The 23,612-nt window shown below is 40.8% G+C and overlaps 1 protein-coding gene across 6 annotated transcripts in view; it reads right to left on the bottom strand.

Annotated features, from left to right (window-relative positions):
- PIGG (phosphatidylinositol glycan anchor biosynthesis class G) overlaps positions 1–23,612 on the bottom strand; it is a 105,476-nt gene that overhangs the window by 50,657 nt on the left and 31,207 nt on the right. For 5 of the 6 annotated variants that reach the window (XR_006353656.1, XR_006353654.1, XR_006353657.1 and 2 more), the window contains 4 exons: positions 20,811–21,028; positions 19,652–19,933; positions 11,340–11,794; positions 5,918–6,109 (listed from right to left, as the gene is read on the bottom strand). Coding sequence is in view for 1 of the 6 variants with exons in the window: in XM_043973288.1 (XP_043829223.1) it covers positions 5,918–6,109; positions 11,340–11,794; positions 19,652–19,933; positions 20,811–21,028 (1,147 nt within the window). In the remaining 5 variants the exon portion in view is untranslated. The remainder of the gene's footprint in view (positions 1–5,917; positions 6,110–11,339; positions 11,795–19,651; positions 19,934–20,810; positions 21,029–23,612) is intronic. The other variant, XR_006353658.1, reaches the window with a different exon arrangement.

Consider the following 23,612-nt stretch of genomic DNA (forward strand, 5'->3'; position numbering starts at 1 on the left):
TTGGGGAGTGAGAAAAGAGAGGAGGGGGCAGGGGAGGGAAGGAGGGATAAAATTTGGAACTCAAAACTATAAATAAAAATGTTTATTATTTTTTAAAAAGAAAAAGAAAAAATTATTAAAAATAAACTCCCTATGACCTTCAGTTTTGCTCATGTCCTAAATCTTTACTCCCTTCTTTGTTAGGCAACAAACTCTAGAGGACACCCTGGCTTTTAAAGGCATGAGTAAGATTAATTTAGAAGAAATGAAGGATGAGCAGGAGAGCTCTAATGTATTCTTGCTTTACAACAAGGGATGTCATCCAGTTCATTCTCTGCCACCTAGTCCTATGGGGATGGAGAGCCTGGGAACTTCTACATTACTTTCATCTATTAAATGCTTACAAGTTATGTGGAGGTAGGCACTGTGTTAATGACTCTGGGAGATCATGCAGAACTGCTGACTTAGGAGAACCTCACCCAGGTCATAGATCCTAAGGTTTCCTGTTCAATACCTGGGTGGGACTCTAGTTCAGCACTTTTGAAATCCATAATGTAAGTGATTCTTCATTTTGTCACCTTGGTCCCTATATGGAAAATGTTGAGTACAAGGAGGTAGCAATTGTCTTCCAAGAGATATGTTTCTACATAATATCCCCTAAAGAAGGAATATAAAAGATTCTTTAAAATTTTTTTTAAAAAGGAGAGGCCTTGGGGGCAGCTAGGTGGCACAGCAGATAGAGCACTGGCTGTGGAGTCAGAAGGACCTGAGTTCAAATCCGGCCTCAGACACTTAACACTTACTAGTTGTGTGACCCTAGGCAAATAACCCCAATTGCCTCACCAAAAAGAAAAAGAAAAAAAAGAGGAGAGGCCTAGAAGTAGAGACCCAAGGTGAGGTCAGATAAATGGGTGTATCTTGTACATCAGTTGCTACAGATAAAGGTGTAGCCTATCAATACCAACTACTCTGAGGTTAGCCAAAGTTTCACAACAGCCTTGTGAAGTAGTTAGTGCAAGCAGAGTACCGCCATCTTAAAGATGAGGAAACAGAGGTGAAGACACCTGCTTTTATTTGAATTGGGAGGACAAAGCAATTCTTCTAGTCCACTAAGATACCATTAGAGTATACTAAGCCACCTTTTCTCCCTGGCTCACTGGCCTAAGTATGAACTCTGGATGTTCTGGATTTCCTTAGCTCCTTTTAACATCAGTTTTGACTGGTTTATGAAGAGGAGGAGGATGTGACTGCATCTATGTGTGAGAGAAATCTAAAAGGCTGAAAGGAAACAGAAAAATGAAGATGCAAAGACCTGTTAGAAGACTATTAGTGTAGCCCAGGCAAAGGGCAATGAGGGTTGTTTAAACCCTCTCTACCTCCTCAGAGCCTTTTCTTCCATGATTCCTTTCTTAGATCATTTTTATGCTACCAAGGAATACTTTCTCTTCTGGTAGGGTAATTGAGTCTTTATTTCTAGAAGAAGCCCAAATGGTTCAGTGTCAGTATAATCTCTACAACTTACTGGAATTGTTTTCCACACGTTCTTAATCTTGGGTCCTTGGTTCACTTAATGCACTTAAAACTTCCAGGGAGTTTGCTACCCGGTTTTCTGGCCCCTAACCAAGTGATTACAGCTCCCTGGAGTAGTCTTCTTATAGACTTCCTTTGTTTGTCTGGTGCTAATATTCCCAGATATGAGAGCAATCAGTAATTAGCATACTTCTGCTTATGTCTTAATTGCCATAGTGCTTTCATTAAGGCAATCAGCAGCTTTCTGGATGGAGAAATTCCAAGATGCCTCTTTTTCTTCTGTTGGCCGGCTGCTCTGTTGTAGGTTCTGTCCATAAAGTAGTTAATATCTAAGAAAAAGGTAAATAATCACCCTTAAATTTTTCCCTTTAGATTGCTAACTTTTGTGTTCCAAGTTTTCTAAAGTAGTTTCATAACTGTATAGTAAGACCAGGTCTTTCCTAACTAACCACTTCTTTTCCATCTTTTTTTTTCTTGCTCCTTGTCCTTTTCCAGATTCCTTAAAATAGATGTTCAGTTCCATAAATATTTATAAAAAATTCTTACAAGGTGTTTGCTAGGTAATTCAAAATCAGAAGCAAAAATCACTGCCCTCTCAAGGAGTTTATATTCTATTAATGTTCCCTAGAATTTTCTGTCCTTGGTTCTTTTCCCTCTCTACATTCTCTTCCTTGGCAATCTTATTCACTTCAATGGTTTTAACTCTCAGCACAATGCAGATGACTTCCAAATCTACATATCCACTCCCTCCTCTTTCCAAAGCTCCAGACCCACATTTCCAGCTACCTATAGAACATCACTGTTTGAATGCCCTGATGACAAATAAACTTAACATATCTAAAATAAACAAGCATGCTTCTCTTCAGACTAGGGGAACAGCAACCAGACTTTTTGCTCTGTATCGGACCAGATTTCCAAGATGTCCCCAAGTTCCTGGAATAACACAATACTCAGTAGTCCCAAGAAAATGTCAACAAGACCAGGCCAGATCTTCCCACCATAAGTGCCACAGAGCCCAGCTCTAATATCAAGTTCAAAGCAAGGATACTTCTTGACCGGAGACAGGGAAATTGAGCAAACAAACAAAAAAAACCAATCTCCCCAGAAAAAGCTGTTATGGTGGCAGGGAAGCTCAAGACACATTCAGAGGAAGAAGATAATGCCAAAACATCTATAAGCAAAGCTTCAAAGAAAATACAAGTTGGACACAAACCCAACTATAGTGTCTGGAAGAGATGAAGCAGGAGTTTAAAAAAGAATTTAAAACATTTTTACAAATGGAATTAGAGTACTTGAGGAAAATATTGGAAAAGAAATGAGAGCTATGGAAGCAAGAACTGGAAAGAGAATGAACAGCTTGGCACAAGAGATATAAGAGCTTGTCCAAGCAGCAAACTCCCTGAAAACATGAATGGATCAAATAGAAGCTGCTAATGACTCATGGCAATAAGAAATATTAAAAATAACTTAGGGGGTGGCTAGGTGGCGCAGTGAATAAAGCACCGTCCCTGGATTCAGGAGTACCTGAGTTCAAATCCGGCCTCAGACACTTGACACTTACTAGCTGTGTGACCCTGGGCAAGTCACTTAACCCCCATTGCCCCGCCAAAAAAACAAAAAACAAACAGAAAAACAGAAAAACAAACTTAAAAGACTGAAAATATAAAATAAAATGGAAGACATCTCATAACAATAAAAAACTGACCTGGAAAATAATTGAGGAGAAAAAAATATAAGAATCACTGTACACCATGACCAAAAATAGCCCACACATCTTATTTCAAGAAATCTGAAAAGAAAACTGTCCAGATCTCTTAGAACCAGAGGGCAAAGTGGAAATAGAAAGAATTCACCTGCCACTGGACTTTGATGACTCTGGAAGAGAGAGTGAGGCTGATAACTTTGTGCAACTTAAGCACACTTAAATCTAATTCATTTGCAAGTTGAGACATCACCTTGTGATGTCATTGGTTCTCTTGGAAAATGAAAGACGAACAACAACAAACAACAACAGGTGTGGGACGCCTTTCACACAGAGAAGGAATTATTTTCCTAGGCTACACAGAATGCTAAGAAACACAAACACGAGGAAAGGTGCAAGAAAGGTAGAAAAGAACTGGTCCTATTTTATAAGGTCCAGTCCAGAGAAGGGTGACAAGAAAGGCAAGATGACTGGAGACCATTCCATACGAGGGTAAGTTTCAAGAACTACAAAAATTTAGCCTGGAGTTCTCAGCTTCAGCACGAGTTGCTCCAAGTTTCTCCTAGTCCTCTCTGCTGCCAAAAGAGTGCCTGTCACCCCCAAAGTCAAAATCATGGTCATCTGGGAGGTCTTAAAACTCATGAGGAAAAAGAAAGAACTTATTCCTTTGCTCACATTTGTGGGTATCGCTGGATGTGGAGCAGCCTACATGTCCGTGTATTCCCTTTTGAAATCTGATGTGGTTGTTGACAGATGGAACAATCCAGAACCATGGGATTATGTGGATCCTTCCCAGCCTCAAAAGCTTGTCACAATTAAGCAAAAGTGGGAACCTGCTGAAGAGCTTTAGGCTGTCAAAAACTTGACTAAATGAAGAGTCCTTCTATCAAGCAGAAACATCTCTGCGCAAACTAAGCTACTGAAACCAGCGTGCAGAAGTGCTTCTGCGCTACATTTTAGGGGCTTCCTGCATTTTGGGGCAAGCTGAGGATATCCATCCGCATATTCCAAAAATAAAAATTTTCATATTTGCTGACTTGTAAAAAAAAAAAAGTTTAGTCTGGCAAAAAAGAAGGGTCATGGAGGGCATAATAGCTATCTCCAGATACTTGAAATAAGGAAAAACTTCTATAATTTGATCTATCCCAGAGTGAAACGGATGCCTTTGGAGGCAGGAGGTTCCCTTCTGGTAGAGGTCTTGGAAAGCATGTTGAATGACCAATTGTCTAAGATACTGTAGATAAGCAACCTGTGTAAGTATAGGATAGACTAATCTAAGGTCCCAACTTTGAGTTCCTACAATCTACATCAATAGTTGCCCTCTACATCTTCATCTATAGTATGGGGGGGAGGGGAGCGGGGGTGCATCTGATGCTCTGAATAATAACCCTGGAGAATACTTTGTTTTCTAAGTTAGGGAAGTGTGTTATTTCAGAAAGATTTCCAAATACAATTAAGATGAGGATTTGGGTACTTATCCTTCAATTATAGAGAAGTACCTTTTCTCCAGACCACCTTATTCTCTGGCTACTCTAGATAACAGGCAGCACTATACTTCAGCTTGGTTCCAAAGGTATGTCATGCCGGAGTGGGAGTGGGGATAAGCTCCCACTCTCTATAAAATGCTCCAATAGCATGTGTCTCAAATAGCCTCTGACAACCAAAGCCCAACTCCTGGCCTTCTTGTGGCAGAACTGTTTCCATTAACAGGAGAAGGGGCGAAGGCAAGTCACTGGCGCCTTAAAACCAGTCACTTCGGGCAGGTGGGGCGCATCAGCCTTGGCAGGCAACCTGCCTAGGGGAAGAAAACCCTGATCTTAAAACCTCCACTGCCTTGCGGTTATACCCATATATGGGAAAGGCTTCTGGCGTTAACCCTGAGGAAAAATCAGGAGTCAGTGTCCCTTAGGCAGTTGGATGTTGGACATCACATCCCTCTGGCAACTCCTTTGGCGGCACAGGTGCCAAACTGTACTGGCTCTGCCTCTCCTTTGGATCCACCAATGTTGCAGAGAGGGAAAACCTGCTGCATGGGCAACAGCTTGTTTTCCATACTGATCCGCCCAGGCCAGCGCCCTGGAGAGGATACTCCAGCTATTTCTCATAGGGTAGATACAACACGGGATGTGGCAGTTACCGGTTATAAGTCACTCAGGAGCTTCGGCTCCCATATCGGACTGCACAGCCACACTGTGGCCTGTGGCTCTTCAAGGCACTGATCCACGGTCGTCCGCAACTGGTGGAGGCCTACTACTACTACTACTACTACTACTACTACTACTACTACTACTACTACTACTACTACTACTACTACTACTACTACTACTACTACTACTACTACTACTACTACTATACTTCAGCAGACTTGAATTCTGTCTCCTCAAATTTTCAGGTCAATTCAAGGTGGAGCAGAAATCTCTCTTTTTTTTTCCTATTGATTCTATGACACGCCCTTATAAGCTGGGGAACTTTCTGTGTGTTTGTTTTTTAAATAAGTCCTCATAAGTGTGCCTCTTCCTCCTAAAAGCAAAATGGTTAGTCAGATTGCAGTTAATTAAAATTTTACCTTATTACAATTAGTGAAAAACATAATCCAAGACTTTTAAGAACTAAACTGACATTTTAAGCAACAGCACAATGCTTTTCAGTACACAAGTCATTAAAATAGATCCAAAACAAGATTTACATATCTGCTTATGAACTTACTTAGAAATATCTTTGTTGTCTCGTTGCCATGGCAAAAAGACATTTCCAAATGCTGCTCGATAGCAATAGACTCCCAAGAGCCCTAGTGCCATTGCTACTTTTGAAACAGGTGAGCATCTTCTCTGAACCAGAATAAAGACCATAACAAGGGAGAGAAATGCCAGAACAGAGAGTTCAGCTTTATGATCAGAGCTGTAATGAAACAGAAAATGCCACAAATTATTGCCACATATAATCTAATTACTGCCTTTCTAAGAATCTATAGCACCTGCTAATGGCTAAGATGTACATTTAAAATGTTTTCTTATTTTTCAGAATAAACTGTTTAGATTTTGGTTCAAATAACTAGGTCCAAAAACATAATCATATTTCTGTTTACTATTTCCTGAATAAAAAGTTAACATTTGTATATCACAGTAAATAATATAAAGAGATGTTTTTCTTTGAAAAAACTTCAAAAATTGGAGCAAGAGTTTCATTCATTAAACCCTTTAATAGAACCAATTGGGGATGAGGGAAGGCAGCTCCAACCTTGGCTGAGGTCTCCCCTCCCTGCCCCTTATTCTGACTGGAAAAGAATCTTGCATACTTTGAAGGGTCCAGAGCATTTGGGACTTACCATCTTCCCATCATCCTAGAATTCCCCGAAGCTGCCAGTAGCTGGCAACATCTGCCGGAGCCAAAGGTAACTAGACATAGAAGATTCATCATGCTTTATTTGGGTTTCCTGAGTACCCCATGAAAGGGAAGACTTTCAGAAACCAAGAGCAGTGAGTCACTTCTATGCTACAAGTGCTCTCTAAGCTTGAGCCCACTATTCCTGGGGCAGTAAGTAATTGTGGGAGTATATGACACAGATTTTTGTTAACAACTGCTCTTACTGTACCATCTCGGTAAATACCATGTTCTTAAAACAATTTAAGGCTGGCTGATTAAATGGTTCAACTTATAAATCTTGGAACTGGCTAAATGATTCAACTGATGATCCTGGGGGAAACACACTGCGGGGGAGGCTAAAAACAATGGCATTAATCTCCCTCGACTCTTCAGAGGTACCCTTAGAACCTAGAGGGGGAGATATAGCCTTGTTTTGGGAGCTGGGATAATGATCTTCAGAGCGTATATGGGGTCAGCCGAAATAATAAAAACTTTTAACAAGAGCATCCCTAACTTTTACAGACAAGTCAGGCTCCAAAAGTTTATGGTTACCTGGAAATCTGAAGTTGCTCAATATAATTTTTCCCCTGTGGTATAAATAATAGTTATGCTCCCAGACTAGCCCCTAAAAGCCAAGTTAACGAAAATATATTAATCAATAATTACTTATTAAGCTCTAATGTGCAAGACACTGCGTCAGATGCTATAGATATAAGCACAAAGAATGAAACTTCTCTGTGGGCATAATTTTGTATTATTTTACATATATATAATTATACATAGGAAGAACCCAAGAAAAATGTGACATTTATTCCAAATCTCAGCTTGCTACACTACTGATAAACTGTGTGTTACTACTAATTATTTTGCCAATTATAATATCTTATTCTGTAAATCACAGTTGAGTGGTTTATAGTTTCCTTAACCATGGGACACCGGTTCACTATAGGTATGTAATAAAACACCTGGACTGTACACTGTCTGTACCCACTGGGGATCTGCATTCAGTTCAGGACACTGCAAAGTGAAATCATGTGATGATCTCTCTCTCATGTAAGAAGGTTGAGAGGGAGGAAGGTTGTAATTCTCTGGAATACCTGAATAACCAGCTTATCACCAGCTCTGGCTACCGTCCTCATTCCCAACTTACCCACATCTTCTGATGGATGAAGAGAGAAAAAGGAGGGAAAAGGAAGAGGAAGGGAGACCCAATAGAGGAAGAGTAGTCCTGAGAAGTTTGTTCTCACGTAGAAATGGAGGAACAGCATCAGGCAACAGCATTCCCGATCTCCTGGACCCCTGTTCCTGCCTCCCTCCCTCGGCTAGCCGTTCCTTCTCTCAAGTACCCCTCAGGCCGCCTAAGTTACCAACTAACTCCTTCAATGAATTTTTCTAGAACCAACAGTGTAATTATCTCCATGTGTGCTCTAGGTTTTCATTAATGATCTAATGAAACGAAAAGCTTTCATTAGCTCATCCCAAAGTCAGTGAGCCAAGAACCATGTGCCCTACATGGCTCTGGGCACAAGTGCTCCAAAGGCCATGTCCACTTACATGTCCCAACGGCCCAGGCAAACAACTCAGATGATCACAAGGAATTCAAGCAGATCTCAGCATGATGAATACTGTTATTAATGGAGATTCATTCTACATTCATTCAACAAGCAATTATCAAGCACCTCATGTACTTAGTGGACACTGTAGTAGGTGCTGTGAATACACAGACAAAAATATAAAACAGTCCTTATCCTAAAGTAGTATTGGAAATTCTACTGGAAGGAAACAATATGAGAATAGAAAAATAAATACAATAATTGTGTGTGCACGTTCATGTGGGTGTGAATGTAAAGTAAATACAAAGCAATTTCAAAAGTGGAGGTGTCGTGCAAATGGGGACAAAGAAGGACAGGTCTCACGTAGGAGGTAACATGAGTTCAGCCTTGAAGGAAACTTGGAATTTGAACTGGCAGAGGTGAGAAAAGAATACACTTGGCATGGGGGCGACCTATGCAAAAGCACAGAGACAGAGGACCAAAGTCACAAATGGGAATAGCAATAGGCCAGCTTGACTGGGATACAAAAATGCGATGAGAATATACAAAGGGGAAGGATTGGCTGATGTCAAATTGTCAAGGGGCTTATATGCTAAACATTTGGGGCATTGGGGCAGCTAAGTGGCACAGGATTGGAGTCAGGAAGACCTGGGTTCAAATCTAGTCTCAGATACTTATTAATTGTGTGACACTGGGTTGGTGCAGTGGATAAAGCACCAGCCGTGGATTCAGGAATACCTGAGTTCAAATCTGGCCTCAGACACTTGACATTTACTAGCTGTGTGACCCTGGGCAAGTCACTTAACCCCAACTGCCTCGCCAAAAAAAAAACCAAACAAACACCCCCCCCCAAAAAAAATTGTGTGACACTGGGCAAGTCAATTAGTGTCTCAGTTTCCTCCTCTGTAAAATGGGAATAATGATAGCACCCATCTTCCAAGTATCAATGAGAATCAAACAGATAATAGTGTGCTTAGCAGAATGCCTGGCACATAGCAAGAGCTACACAATTAGCTATTAGGAGGAATTTATATTTGATGTTCTATTCAGATGGAAAGCACCAGAGCTTCCTAAAAAGATCAATGACATGGTCAGACCTGTGTTTAAAAAATATCAATTTGAAAAAAATGAAATTAAATTTAAAAATATATCAATTCGACAGCTATGTGGAGGATAGATTTTAGAGATAAGAGAATGGGGAGGCCAGTGATGAAGGAATAAACTAAAGTGATGGCTACAAGAGCAAGAAAAAAGGGGTGGATTTGAGAAATGTTGTGGAGTTAAAATTAAAGAGACGTGGCAACTGACTGCATATGGGGTGGGGGAAGAGGAGGTGAGGGTAAGGGAAGAAATGTGAATCTGAGGTTTGAATTTAGGCAACTATCTGAATGTTGGTGCCTTTAAACAGAAACAGTGAAGTCTGGAAGAAGGAAGAGTTGAGGGACAGAGGGAAGAAAATGGTTCTGTTTTGAAGATGAAGAGTTTAAGATGCCTGCCAGACATCCAGTTGGAAATGTCTAATAGGTAATTAATTCATGATGTAAAACTGGAGCTCAGGAGAGAAACTGAGGCTGTATATATAAATCTGGGAGTCATCTATTTTTGTTGTTGTTCAGTTGTTTTACAGTCATGTCCAACTCTGTTATCCTATTTGGAGTTTTCTTGGCAAAAATTGGTTTGCCATTTCCTTCTCTAGCTCATTGTACAGATGAGGAAACTGAGGTAAATAGGGTTTAGGGCCTTGACCAGGGTCACACAGCCAGTAAGTGTCTGAGGCAAGATTTGAAATCAAGAAGACAAGTCTTCCCGATTTTAGATTTGCCACTCTACCCACTGTGCCATCTAGTTGCCCCATGTCATCTGTATAGACATGATAATTGAACCCACAGGAACAGAGGAAGTCACTAAGAAAGAGAACACAGAGAGGGACCCAAGCACAGCAGTATATGTACAAATCAGAGGCGGGCCTATGGATGAGGAACCAACAAAAGAGCCTGGACAGAGGGTAGACATGCAGGAAGCAAAACAGGGAAGAACAGGATCATGAAACCCCAGGGAGGAGAGAGTATCTGGGAGGCAAAGGTGATCAAAATAGAGAGAGGTCAATAAGGATGAGGGCCAAGAAGAGTCAATTGGACATGGCGGTTAAGTGGCTCCCTCTTCCCTCCAAGATTAGATACAAACTCCCTTGCTTGGCATAAAGTCATGCACCACCTGGTCCCTTCCTGGCGTTCCAGTCTTCCATGTGACTGCCCTCCACTCGCCTGCTCTAGAGTCAGTCTTGCTGCACCTCACACACATTACTCCACTGCTTGGCCTCCTCTTCATGGCTGCCCTTGGAATGCCCGACTGCCTTCAGAAGAAAATTCCAATACACCTTTTTACATGAGGCATCGCCTGGTCATCCCAGCTCCTAGTGCCCTGCATCTAAGGTGGCCTGTTTATCTCTGTATGAGTCTCGCATACAGTAGCAGTGAAGCTTCATGGCATGATGGATAGAGTGCTGGACATGGAATTACGAATACCCACAGTCACTTCCTGCCCCCAATTCTGACTAGCTGAGTTACTGGACAAATCATTTTGCCCCTCTAAGTCTCAGCTGCTTTCTTTCTAAAATGAGGATAATGTACTAGCTACCTGACAGAGATGCTGTAAGGATCGAATCAGGTAATATATGTAAAGGTTCTGCGAATTTTAAAGCACTATATATACGTGTGCTCTCTCTCCCTCCCAATACAGATGGATATGCAGATATAGATCTATGAATACATCTATATCCACATATTTATAGACACATACATGCTGCTTCCTCTGTTAGAATGTAAGCTCCTTGAGCACAGGGACTGGTTTTTATTTGTGTTTCCACTGCTTAGCACAGAAATGCTGGGTGACTAGTTACCATTAGAAATCTTTTTCCAAAATTAGTCACTGGTGAGACTTCTATTGGAAAAACTGCACTTAAAATGAGCATGAAATTTGGAGTGATGACACACCCAAAGCTAGTAAAGTTAGTACCAACTGGATAGCTCTCAAGATGTATTTCTCCCCTAACATTACAGACTAAGGGATACTCTCTCACCTCCTCTAATTTAAAATATTTTTTATATCCATACAGAGCTCTGATGTAAAGAATGTAAAAATATGAATGAACTTTTCACTTTTAAGAAGACAGTAACTCAAGAGCAAAAGAATTTAACACTTTACATTCTTACCTGGTCAGCCAGTGGCCAAAATCTGGTCGATGAGCCCACTGCACTCCTGTCTGATTTAATGATCGGAGAAGTCTACAGCAAATCAGTATAAGCCATGGACTGGCCAATCCCAACCACTTTTCATAGCCCTCTGGCAGTTCCAAAGAAGACAACGTCTTGTGCATTTTGCTGAACTCTGGGACATCCACATGGTCATTTTTGTATTGTATAACCTTGTTTGCCTCTTTTTGAAAATTCCTTTCCACAGTTACATTATGGTCAAATTCCTTCCCAAGAAAGTGGTTTCTACATATTTCATGACCCAGAGCTAGACAAAGAGTATTGATAAGAAAATACCAGGTTTGGTGTTCTTCTTCTATAAAGCTGCTTGCACCCAAACTCAGAACGTGGCCCAGAGTTCCAAATAAAATAAGCAGATCTAATCCCGACCAGCTGGAACTGGAGGCAGCTGGATTCTGTAGAAAGAAATGGGCCAATGTGAATGATCATGTGAGAAGGGCACTAAACCTATTTCATATGCATCATATTGCCTACTCCTTCCCCTAAAAAAGACCCTTAAAAAAACCCTGGAAAACAACAGTCACATTTCTCTTTGGATTTGCCACTATTTTTCTCCAAGAAGGTTAATTTTATTGTTAAGTCTGTGCTGCAAGATCGTGCCTTTAGTAATGCTGACCTAGAGCTATCTCATACTTAAAAAAATTAATATTTCCAAGGGACAGAGAAGAAGCAATGTTGATGAAAATATAACTGAGCAAAGGTGGGAGCCTATGGGTACAGAACACTGAATATACTGTTAGACTCAGTCAAGGGCTCAGTTTTCTCTGAGTAGTGGAGGTCTGTATTTGGAATTGAAATGGACATAAAGACAAAAGGGATCAATAAAAATGTTTTTCAAAAGTTACTTCAACCATAAATACCTTTAACTAAAGTTTATATGACCAAAGTAAGGTGAAAATCATTTGTGAGACAGGAACAAACCTTCACTTTTACCTGAATTTTTCTGTTCAATTCCACAAATATAGATTCAGTGCCTAAAATGGTTTGAAACACTGTGAATTCAATAACAAAAATGAAAGAGTCAGGGGCAGCTAGGTGGAGCAGTGGATAAAGCGCCGGCCCTGGATTCAGGAGGAACCGAGTTCAAATCTGGCCTCAGACACTTGACACTTACTAGCTGTGTGACCCTGGGCAAGTCACTTAACCCTCATTGCCCTGTGCCAAAAAAAAGTTCTTGCCCTCAAGTGCCTGACATCTGGGGAGGGGGAGGGGAGAGCAGGAGAGAGGAAAGGAAGAAGACCTGGGGCCAACATGTAAGGAAGTAAAGCTAAGGTCATTTGAAGCAGTGAGCACAAGCTGGAGAGGATAGGGAAGGCAGGAGTACAGGGGAGGCTTCATTCACCAAGGAAGTGGCATGTGAGCCAAGTCCTAAAGGCCAATAAGGATTCTGGGAGAAAATTCTAGACATGGAGGCAGCTTGTCTAAATGAACAGAGGCAGGCACAACTGGCGGTCCAGTTTGGTTCAAACATAAAGGGCTGAATCATTCAACTACCTCAGATGAAAGTAATTTGGACAGAGCCTGAAATATTCAGATAATTGTCTCAATTCTCTACTTCGTTTAACATCCGACATCAGAGACTTGAGTTTTTCCCTTACTAATCTTGTTTACAAACTAAAGGCAAGAACTGGCCCTTTCTTTTCATTTATGAAAGGAGAAAAAAGGGATCTGGTAGTAGTCCAAAAATAGAACACACAATGATTCTAACTCTCCATTGATGGTCAATGTCATTTAACTTCTGGGAATCACGGACTCACAATCTCATACTTGAAAGACAATTTAAAGACCAAACTTAGGCAATAATTACCTTGGCAACATCCCTAACAAGTAAGATAGTCATTCAGTCTTTTTTTTTTTAATGACCTCCAGCCACAGGGAACTCACCACCTCCTGAGGCAGCCTAATTGAATTTTGGGTCACCCTGTTAGGAAGCTTTTTCCTAAAATCAAGCCTAAATCTACTTTTCTGCAACTGAGGATCAGACATACAACTGTACGAGACCACAGAAGTCACCCAGTCCACCCCCAGTTTTACAGATGAGGTTTGGAGAATTTAAGTAACTCGCCCAAGCCACACTAGTTATCAGTGGAAAAAGAGGGATGACAAAGTCAGGTCCTGCGACTCCATGTTCAGCACTACTTCATTCTGCCTTTGGGGCCAAGGAGCACAAGTCCAATCCTGCTTCCACATAACTGCCCCTCCGAAACCTGAATCAGCTCTCCTGTCACTCCCAAAGCTTTTCTTCTCCAAATTAACACCCTAAGTTTCCTCGACCAATCATCCTGAAGCATGATCTTGAAGGCCCTCAACTGTTCTGACCCTTCTATGGATCCTCTCCAGCTGATCAGTGTCCTTTCTATCATGTAACACCTAGAACAAAACACAGTCCTTTCAGACATTGTACAGCCTGGGCAAGAACAGTGAGGGACTATCATGTCTACCACGTCTCTAGTCTTGACCATGACGCTTCTCTTATTATCTCAGCTCTACTGTCCTTGTCACAAATGCTCATTAATACTGAACCAGTAGTTCACTAAAACTCCCAAATCTTTTCCAGATGAGTTGTTGTCTAGCCATACCTCCTACATCTTGTACCTGTGAAGCAGTTTTTTGAACCCAAGTCTTACATTTAGGTGCAAAGTACGTGTGAAAATGTTCATCTGTTACCAGATACTGTCAGTATACTGTAATTCTGACATCAAATGACCAACTTTTAAAGGAACTGTGTCATGATGAAGGTCCTAGAAAAGAATATGATCAGTCTGAGTATTTCCACAGTCAGTATGTCCCCCCACCATCTTGCAGAGTTTGGCTACACTTTCCAGGTTCATATCTTCACAATTCTCTGATCTGAACCAAGCTTCCATATAGTTGAGAGATCTCTGCAGCTGACCCAAGGTGCTTAAGAACACATCAAAACTATATTCAGGGGCAGAGGAAAATAACGCTTTGCCCAGAACTATTAAAAGCCAACAACAGAATGCCTGCCATGGCATTAAGACAACCTATATTCCACTGAAAAGGTGTATCAAAATCAATATTGCTTTAAAAAGGTTAAATGTCGTATCACCTGGCACAAAGTTCAATTCTCCAGCCTGTGCAGGTGCTGAGTTTATAGCAGCACACCAGTCCCTTCACTGCTACATCCAGAGAGATAATACATAGAACCCCTTGTCCTTAGACAACCCTGACCACCTTGCTGAAATCAAGTAAGACCTGGAGTTAACAGAAGGGAAAAAGGATAAGGCTATACACTGTATGTCTCCACTGATCTCAACAGAGCTGCTGCTTGCTTCCTATGTCTTTAAAAGGGAGCAAAGTGATAGCATCTACTATGGTTGCATAGCCATAGTGAGTCTGGGGAGCCATCAACAGATTTTCCCCTTTCCCTGAACAAAGTTGGGGATAATGGGACTAGTCTAAGAGAATGTGGAAGATGTCCCTTCCCCAGTATTCACAGTAACACATTTTCCTCCAGGGCACGAGAGAAACCTATTTATTAACAGGGACACAAAAAAATAATAATAATGGTTGACGTTTATATAGAATTTTAAGGTTTACAAAGTACTCTACATACAACATCTCATTGGGTTCTCGGAGTAACCCTTTGAGGAAGATTCTACAGACATTAGAGACAGGGAGACAGTCTTGAGAATATGATTTGAATATTGTCACACAGCTGGTAAGCACTAGAAGTGGAATGTGAAGCCAGGCTGCAAGTCAGGGAGGCAGGGTAGTGTAGTGGTTAAAGTGCTAGGCTTGTAGTCAGGAAACTTGTATCCTTGATGTGATCACAGGTAAGAAAGTCCACCTCTCTGAGCTTGTTTTCTAATGTCTAAAATAGACAGTATTTGAACTACCTACCTCAGTGCCTTGCAAACCTAAAGCACTCTATTTTCAAGAGTTCCTGCTGCTTAAGTCCCATGTTCTTTCCACTACACCCTCCTGGCTCTCTAGCTGTTTACAGACAAAATAGGAGTTCTTCTAAAGCTATCTGAACATAGCCTCCAGCTAGTTTCTTTCTTTCATGTTAATGATCAGTCACGGGAAGCATACATCCCCTAAAATGACCCAAAGTCCCAGGTCTATCATGCAGTGTCTTGTTTTGATCATAAGAAAAAGCCTGAATAGTCTAGGGATAAGTCAAAGAACTCTAAAGGCCCAGAAGCTCCAAGAAAGTATGCAATCCAACTTCTTTCTTCAAGAAAGGTCAGCCCCTTTGCCATGCACAACAGATGGCTGCCTATTTTATTAGTGAAAAAGATAATGAAGTCACAGTCACCTGTGTTAAGGGCTAAAATTCTAGCTAAACTGTCTAAAATATTTAATGAGTGGTCGCCAATAAATTATAAGCTTTAGCAAGAGTTAGACTTTTAAGCATTTATTAAGGAGAATAAGAATTTGGTAAAGAGAGAGAAAGGCCTACATTCATCTATCTATTAAAGGGAGAGCACATTTCTAGCTCCGCTCTCCACCAGAGTCCAAAGGAAAGAGAGCGAGACTGAGCGCCAGTCTCTGCCTTCCTCCTCCCACTAGCCCGCGTCACTTCCTTTTCCAAAGAAAAGACTCCTGGTCTTGCCCTCAAAGACTTTCGCTTCATGGGTGGAACTCTTCTACAGTAAGTCTGCAGCAGGTGGCGTCATTCCAATCGTTACACCTGTGAAGAGGCTGCCCAATCACAGAATTGGAGGTTTGTGAGGGATCTCAGGGGCCAACTACCCCAACACGAATGATCCAGTTTCTATTTATAGACCTCTAAGGAAGGGGAACCCACCCCCTCTGAAGGCAGCTTTTTTTGCACAGCTTTAATTATTAGGAAGTGTAATTGTTAGGTCCTTTTCTCCTTGATTGGTCTTCCATAAATAAGGGAAGGTGATCTAATACAAAATCACTGAATTTCAGAACTGGAAGAAATGTTAGAGATTACCTTGTCCTATTACGATCACTCCCTTATTTTATAGAGGAGGAAATAAAAGCCCAAGAACGGTTAAGTGATGTGTCCTTGGTCAAAGAGCTTTCAGGAAGCCTCCAAGGCCAGTTCTCCTCTCATAGTCTTTTGTCTGTGGCACCTGAATCTGGACTAAGGTACACTCCCATTTATAATCCTTTTAGAACATAGTCTTAGTGATACTTTTGTCCATTTATGTATGTAAAACACTGTTGTCAAGAGTTTGTCATTTTTTATCAGTAAAAACAGATTTTCTCCAACACTTCTCTCTGTTTATTGTAATCTCTCATTTGTTCTCATGGTTTCAAGGATCAATTTTACAACCACTTGCTAGATATTTCTACTTGGGTCTTTCACTGTTGCTTCAAACTCAATATGATCAAAATTAAACTTACCATCCACTTCCTGAAGCCCGTTTCTATCCCTCAAATATTTGTAAATACTATCAAGGTATCAACTTGGGTAATTATTGGACTCATTCCTCTTCTTGAACTCCTAGACTAAAGCAACTGTCCATTTTTCCAAAAATATGTCTCCACCCCAATCCTTTCCTCTCTATTCCCACTGTGACCATCTCAGTTAAGACCCTCACCATTTTGTACCTGTTATTTCAAGAGCCTTCTTGCCTGAAACTCTCCTCCCACTATTCTATTCCCAGTGCCACCATTTTAGTTATAACTAAAATGCAGCTTGTCCTCTGTGACGTCTCTACTCAAAAACCTTCTGAAGCTTGATGGTTCTCTTTTTCCTATTGCACTAAATTTTAACCCTGATATCTCAATTTCAAGGTACCCTATTACTCCTGACCATGAATTTGCTGCCCTAGTAAAGTCAGTCTCTGCACTACCTAAAACCCCGTGATTTTCATTTTTATCTCCAAACATCCTTTTCTCTGTGCATTAATGAATTTATGTTCCCCTTTCCAGGAATGCCTTCTCCTCTTCTTGCCAGAGACTAGATCCTACCCACCTATCCTCGAAGACCCAGATCAAATCCCACTTCCCTAAGAACATATGCCTAACTACTCCAGTCTCTTTTCTTTGAATTCCTTCAGTAGGCCGTCTATACCATACTGCTCACTATCATTTCAAATGTTAGTCTCATCTCCCTAGTTACATTATAAACTCCTTGGGAGCAGGAACCATATCCACTTCTGTATTACTCTCACTGACTAGCACTTAATATGCAACTAGCAAAAACTTAAGTGTGGACTGGTCAAATAATTTTTAAATTGCACTAACTAGATATTTGGATTTTTGTAAGAAAGTCAATGGTTCTCTGAAATTATAGTCATCAAGCTTGCCTCCAAAGAAGGAATATGAAAGGATAATGCCTCCAACTCTTTTGCAGAAGTAGGGAGTCCATGGATCTGAAATGCTGCAGGTAACACCTGATTTTTTTTGGGGGGGGGGGCATGTTGGTTAGTTTTACAGAACTTTTTTTCATTTCTCCTTCTATTTAAATTATTTATTTAAAGAAAAAAATGGCTCTCTGGGAGAGAATAAGGAAAAGAATAGAGCAGAAAATATAAGTGATATATAAACAAAAGATATCCATAAAAACTTATTTTTTAAAAAAGCCCGGGGCAGCTAGGTGGCACAGTGGATAGAGCACTGGTCCTGGATTCAGGAGGACCTGAGTTCAAATCCGGCCTCAGATACTTGACACTTACTATCTGCATGACCCTGGGCAAGTCACTTAACCCCCAATTCCCTCACTTAAAAAAAAAAAGCCAATGGTCTACAATTTTTAGCCTAATTACAATAGGTAATAAAAATCATTCAATTTGATAATACTATTTGACATTTCTGAACTTAAGGTTACTCTGAAACAACAGAAGCAAAATACTGCTGTAAGACATGAGCCACAAGGAAAGGCAAGCACAAAATTCTTAAGACCATATCTTACTGATCCCACTGTTGAACATATAACCTCAAGGACAAAAAGCCCCCACATTTATATACACATTTTATATAGAAACAAAAAACTGGAAACAAAATGGATGCTGACCAACTGTGGAATTACTGAACGAGTCATGGTACATGAATATAATGAAATATTATTGTGCTGTGAGAAATAACAATTGTAATACAAAGAATTCCAGGAAACTTAAAAAAGATTTGTATGAAATGTAGTGAAATGAGTAGAGCTAGGACAATAATTTGCATGCACGATGACCACAATAACTTAAAGGCAAATAACCTGGGGGATTCTAATCAATGCCATGACCAATCACAACTTCAGAAGTAGATGCTGGAAGCACATGCCTCTTGCTTCTTGGCAGGGATCTGACAAACTAGAAGTATAGAATGAGACTTGCATTTTTTTGACAATACCAATTTACTGATGTGTTTTGTTTGATGATTCTTACTTGTTATTATGTAGGGATTCTATTTAGGGGGAGAAAGTTAAGTCAGAAGTGAGAGAGATGCTCCAAAAAGAATCAACAAAACAAAAAATGCACAGGAAAAAATAAGTTTAAAAGGGGACATACACTGAGAGATTTCATTACTACCTTGCTAGGTTTAATATGTACTTAAAAAAACCAAAACCTAAATTTATGGTTTCACATACAAGACAAGGACTAGGCAGGGACTGAACCTGTAATTTCACCAGCAGAGGAGAAGCAGTATGGCATAGGAGCTAGAGAGACAGCTTCATTAAGGAGGACCTGGGTCAAAGTCTTACGTCTGTCACATACTGAACAATTAATGCTGGAGGTAACTAATACTTTAAGTTGCAAAGAAAGCAATGCTTCGTTAGCAGAGGGCATTGCCAGAGTCCCCTGCACCACTGAAGTCACAAGTTCACATACAATTCTCTTTTTTGTTCTTTGTTGGTGTTTAAGTCCATAATTTAAAATAAATGGAAAAAAGAGAAAGAAACAATAAATATAAGGAATTGAAACATGGGAAGACTTGTATGAACAGCTATAGAAAGAAGTAAGCAGAACAAAGGAAACAATAAACAAGATGAATAAAATAATGTAACTAAAAAATACCAAAAGGAAACTCAATACTGGTTAAGCATCTTCACCAATTTTGGGACTGAAGAAGGGAAGGCACACACCTCCCTCTGTTCCTTAGAGAGGTAGGCAAGCACGACTGAGAAATGTTTCATATGCTTCCAGATGTGGTTCTGAGCTGACTGCTTCATTGTTTTTTCTCTGTTCCAAAGGAAGGCTCACTGGCTAGAGAAGGGCAAAGGTAGCTAAGGGAAAGTATACTTGGCAATGACTTTGATTTAAAAACCAAGAACTTCAATACAACTTTACTAACAAAACCAAAAAAGAAATGCATCTCACCTTAGCTGGAGGTTTGACATTCTCAAACATATTTGTGAGAAGACATAAGATCACACAGAGAAGGGCAGAAATCAGCATCATCACCATGACGGCCATCAGCCAAGAGACACTACAGAAGTAACATGACCTCTCAGCTGAGGTGCACACGATAACATGGACTGAAGAGAGAACAAGGACCATCAAGTAAAACAGCAAAGAAAACAAGGAAGACAACAGTGGAATCTCAAACTCAGCCTTCTGGCACAAAGCTTTCGGGGTACTGAGCAAAAGCAGAATCAGAACCTAGAAGAGAAAAGTGCAAAAGTGTCATGATGCACAAATTTCTAAATTTTAAGAAATCTAGATTTAAAATAGATGATGTACTTCTCGTGCCCTTGTTTATTCCAGCAAGGATACATCATACTTGACATAGGAAATTAATGAAACCAAATGTTGTTTCTTAAATTTGATTTACAACTAACTAAAACGATGCATTGACTAGTTTCTTTCAGTACTGGTTAGCACAGGTGCTAGAAAGTTAATGACAGCAGGTGAGTAGGGGGCAGCTCTCTCCTAGTTTCCTCCTCCTCCTCCTCCTCCTCCTCCTCCTCCTCCTCCTCCTCCTCCTCCTCCTCCTCCTCCTCGTCTTCCTCTCACTAAGTAACCAAGTCAAAGGGGAGCATTTGACAGCTGACCTATGCCCAGAGATGATATCACGTGAAGATCAGGAAAGCCCAGGGCAAGGCTCCAAAAGTGGGAAAATGATGGTTTTTCATGTTTTAAATGACAGACAAGGATGATTCTTTAATGTTGTCAGTGATTTCATCCACATGGCTACTGCACAGCTCAGTCAAGTCTTTTAATCACCTGATGGTCAACTTTCTGATGCTGATGTACCTTTCCAAGCTTAGCTAGGCTGGTTCATAGAGAGCAGACACAGCCTGGGGCAGGGCCTGCACTCAAAGATGCTCCAATCTGGAAGAACCTGCCAGAGAATGAACTGTCCTGATGCCCTTTGACACAACTGGCCCCTTTCCAAACTATGAGACACTGGAGGAGAGCTGTAGTGGAAGACAAAAGGACCTGGAGGACACCCAAAGCATGCCTGCATTTTGGTGGACAGAGCAGAGCTATGTAGTGCTGGTCTATGACTATAATGTTAACAAATAACAATCCATACCTCCAAGACTATGACAGTCCCAATCACCATTGAGTATATATCATATTGGGCTACTTGTTTGCTCAGTGACATACTCAGGGTCTTCAAAGCATTTAAATACTGCTTAAGAACTTTTCTGCCAAGGTTTAAAAGGACTTCTGAATTATTTCCCTCCAAGTAGAGCTTGATCCAATTCCCATGCAATTTTTCTGATATTTTAAATTGCTGAAATCCAGGATCTAACATAAGAAGGAAAAAAAAAGTTGTAAACAGTAAATTATAAGAAGGAAATTTTGTCATTTATCTTTAAATTCTTACATGTGACAACTAGAAAAGTCATTTTAAAAACTGATACTTCAAAAAAACAACTGATACTTCATGTTATTTAATGGAAACTTCAGGAAAAAACCATATATAATGAAAATCTAAGACATCTCTGGGAAAAATAGCCAACATGGTGAACACTTTAGTGTTTAATCATACTGTTTTAATATTTTCCCAATGAACACTTTTCCAGCCAATAAGGTCTATCTAGAAAGCCCCTAATAGTGTAGAGCTCAACGAAGAATCTCAGAGTTGGAAGAAACCTCAGTAATCATGGAACCCAGCTCACTACAATACCCTCAGCTGTGCTTATCCAATTTCTTCCGAAGTACATCCAAGGAAAGGGAGCTCATGACTCCCCATACTGATCCAGAGCAAGGGGTGTTAGTGTCAATGAAAACAAACTGTACAAATGGAGGAACACATTTCAGTAACTTCTGACCACGGAAGAGAGGAGGGTAGAGGGAAAAAGAAACCAGTGCTGTTTGACATCTCCTGCACGCCGGGCACTGCACTAAATGCTTTGACAAATGTTTAATGTGATCCTCACAGCGATCCTGGGAGGCCAATGCTGTTATCATCCTTCTTTTAGTCACCCTGTTCAAACTGCTTCTCTTCTCCTTCCCTGTGGGCCCCCTTTATATGCTTAGCATTTGGAAGACAGGTTTCCAGACACTGTCGTAGACTTTTTGCACCTCTGGAGCTGGACAGGCCGGGCGTGTCTAATATCAGAAGTGAAATGACTGAAATAAAATCCCTTTGGCCTTAGTTCTGCCTCCCAAGAGAAACCAAGTTTAATCCCACCTTCTACACAAACCTTCCAGATATCTGAGGTCAACCATCCTGTCCATCCTAAGTCTCTTGTCCTCTAGGTTGGATGCTTCCAGTTCCTTCAAGGAATACTCACACAGCATGATTTTAAGTTCCTTTTCCATCCTGGTGACCCAGTTTGGGCCTGCTTCAGCAGGTCTCACCGTTCCAAACCTGAACTCCACGCTTCAGCTGTGCTCTCATAAAGGCAATGTGCAATCACCTTCCTTGTGACTGACATGATACTTTAATTAACGTGCTCTAAGATCTTACCAGCTGTGGTTGTTATATCACAAATACAATGATTCATATTCATCTTCTGACACGTTCATTCAGCTCTTTTTCACATCAACTGGGGGCTAGTCACATCTTCCCAAGCTTGTACTTATTATTTTATAGTACGAACACAAGTACAGTTAGGCTTATCATCTACATTAACCATTTCAGTGGGGGAGGGGGGGCGCAGCTAGGTGGCAGAGTGGATAAAGCACCAACCCTGGATTTAGGAGGACCTGAGTTCAAATCTGGCCTCGAACACTTGACTAGCTGTGCAACCCTGGGCAAGTCACTCAACCCTCATTGCCCAGCAAAACACAAAAACCAAACAAACAAAAAAATAATTTCAATGACCTGTGATTTCATTAGTATAGGTATTCCTCTAGGTACACGGATGCAGAGATGCTACTCATCTATGATGCAGTAGGTCCTCAAGAGTTCCAATGGCTAAAAATGTCATCATCTTTCAGCCAAGCTGAAGAAGTGCCCCTCTGACCTTAGCTAGATGCCAAGCCTGGGATCCTCATGACAGAATTTCTGCTCTCCTAGCCCCATCATCAAGAACCATCACCTCCAACACTACAACGAAGGCTCTACAGGAAGGTTGTGGTGGTGATTCTCCCCCTTCCTCCCTTTTATCACTATTAAAATCCATCACAATAGATTTGATCCATTGCTCCAGCCTGCTGATATCTCTTTGAATCAAAATTCTGTTATTTAATGTATTGGGTATCTCTTCTATTTGCATTATCTGCATTATGCTGCTCTCCTCCAAGTCACTGATAAAATTCTTAAACGAAGTCAGGCCAAAGACAGGAGCTGTACCACTCTCTCTGGGTTGGCATATTTCTATTAATACTATTTGGCTACAGTTGTAGATGACTTACTCCTGGCTGCACCTAATGCTGAGATTTCCTAGGAAGACAGTCGCCACTTGTTACTAGACGCCACAAGGTCTCTAAGTCAAAGGTACAATGGTGCCTACCTCAGGTGGAATATTTGGGTTTGTTTTGGACACTGGCCCGCGATCCATCTCCGCTAAGCATGTTCAGACGATTCAACAATTTTCTGTTCCCTCTACTAAGAAGCAGCTATGGGCTATTCTGGGAGCAGCTGGGTATTGCAGACAATGGATACCCTCTTTTAGTGAAATTACTAAGCTTCTTATATCTCTAACCAAAAATTCTGTCCCAGAACCTTTACAGCTGGATTCCCAGCATCTTTCAGCTACATCAGAATTAAAACGGGACTTGTTATCAGCAGCAGTAAGTCTTTTATTCTTTTTGCACATGAACAGAGAAGAGTAGCTTCTGGGATCCTGACTCAAAAATTAGGGCCTGTCCAGTGCCCAATAGCTTATTATTCTACTCAACTTGACTCTGTAGCTGCTGGAGTGCCATCCTGCCTTTGGGC

The sequence above is a fragment of the Dromiciops gliroides genome, chromosome 6 (assembly GCF_019393635.1).
Source record: "Dromiciops gliroides isolate mDroGli1 chromosome 6, mDroGli1.pri, whole genome shotgun sequence".
Taxonomy (NCBI): Eukaryota; Metazoa; Chordata; class Mammalia; order Microbiotheria; family Microbiotheriidae; genus Dromiciops; species Dromiciops gliroides.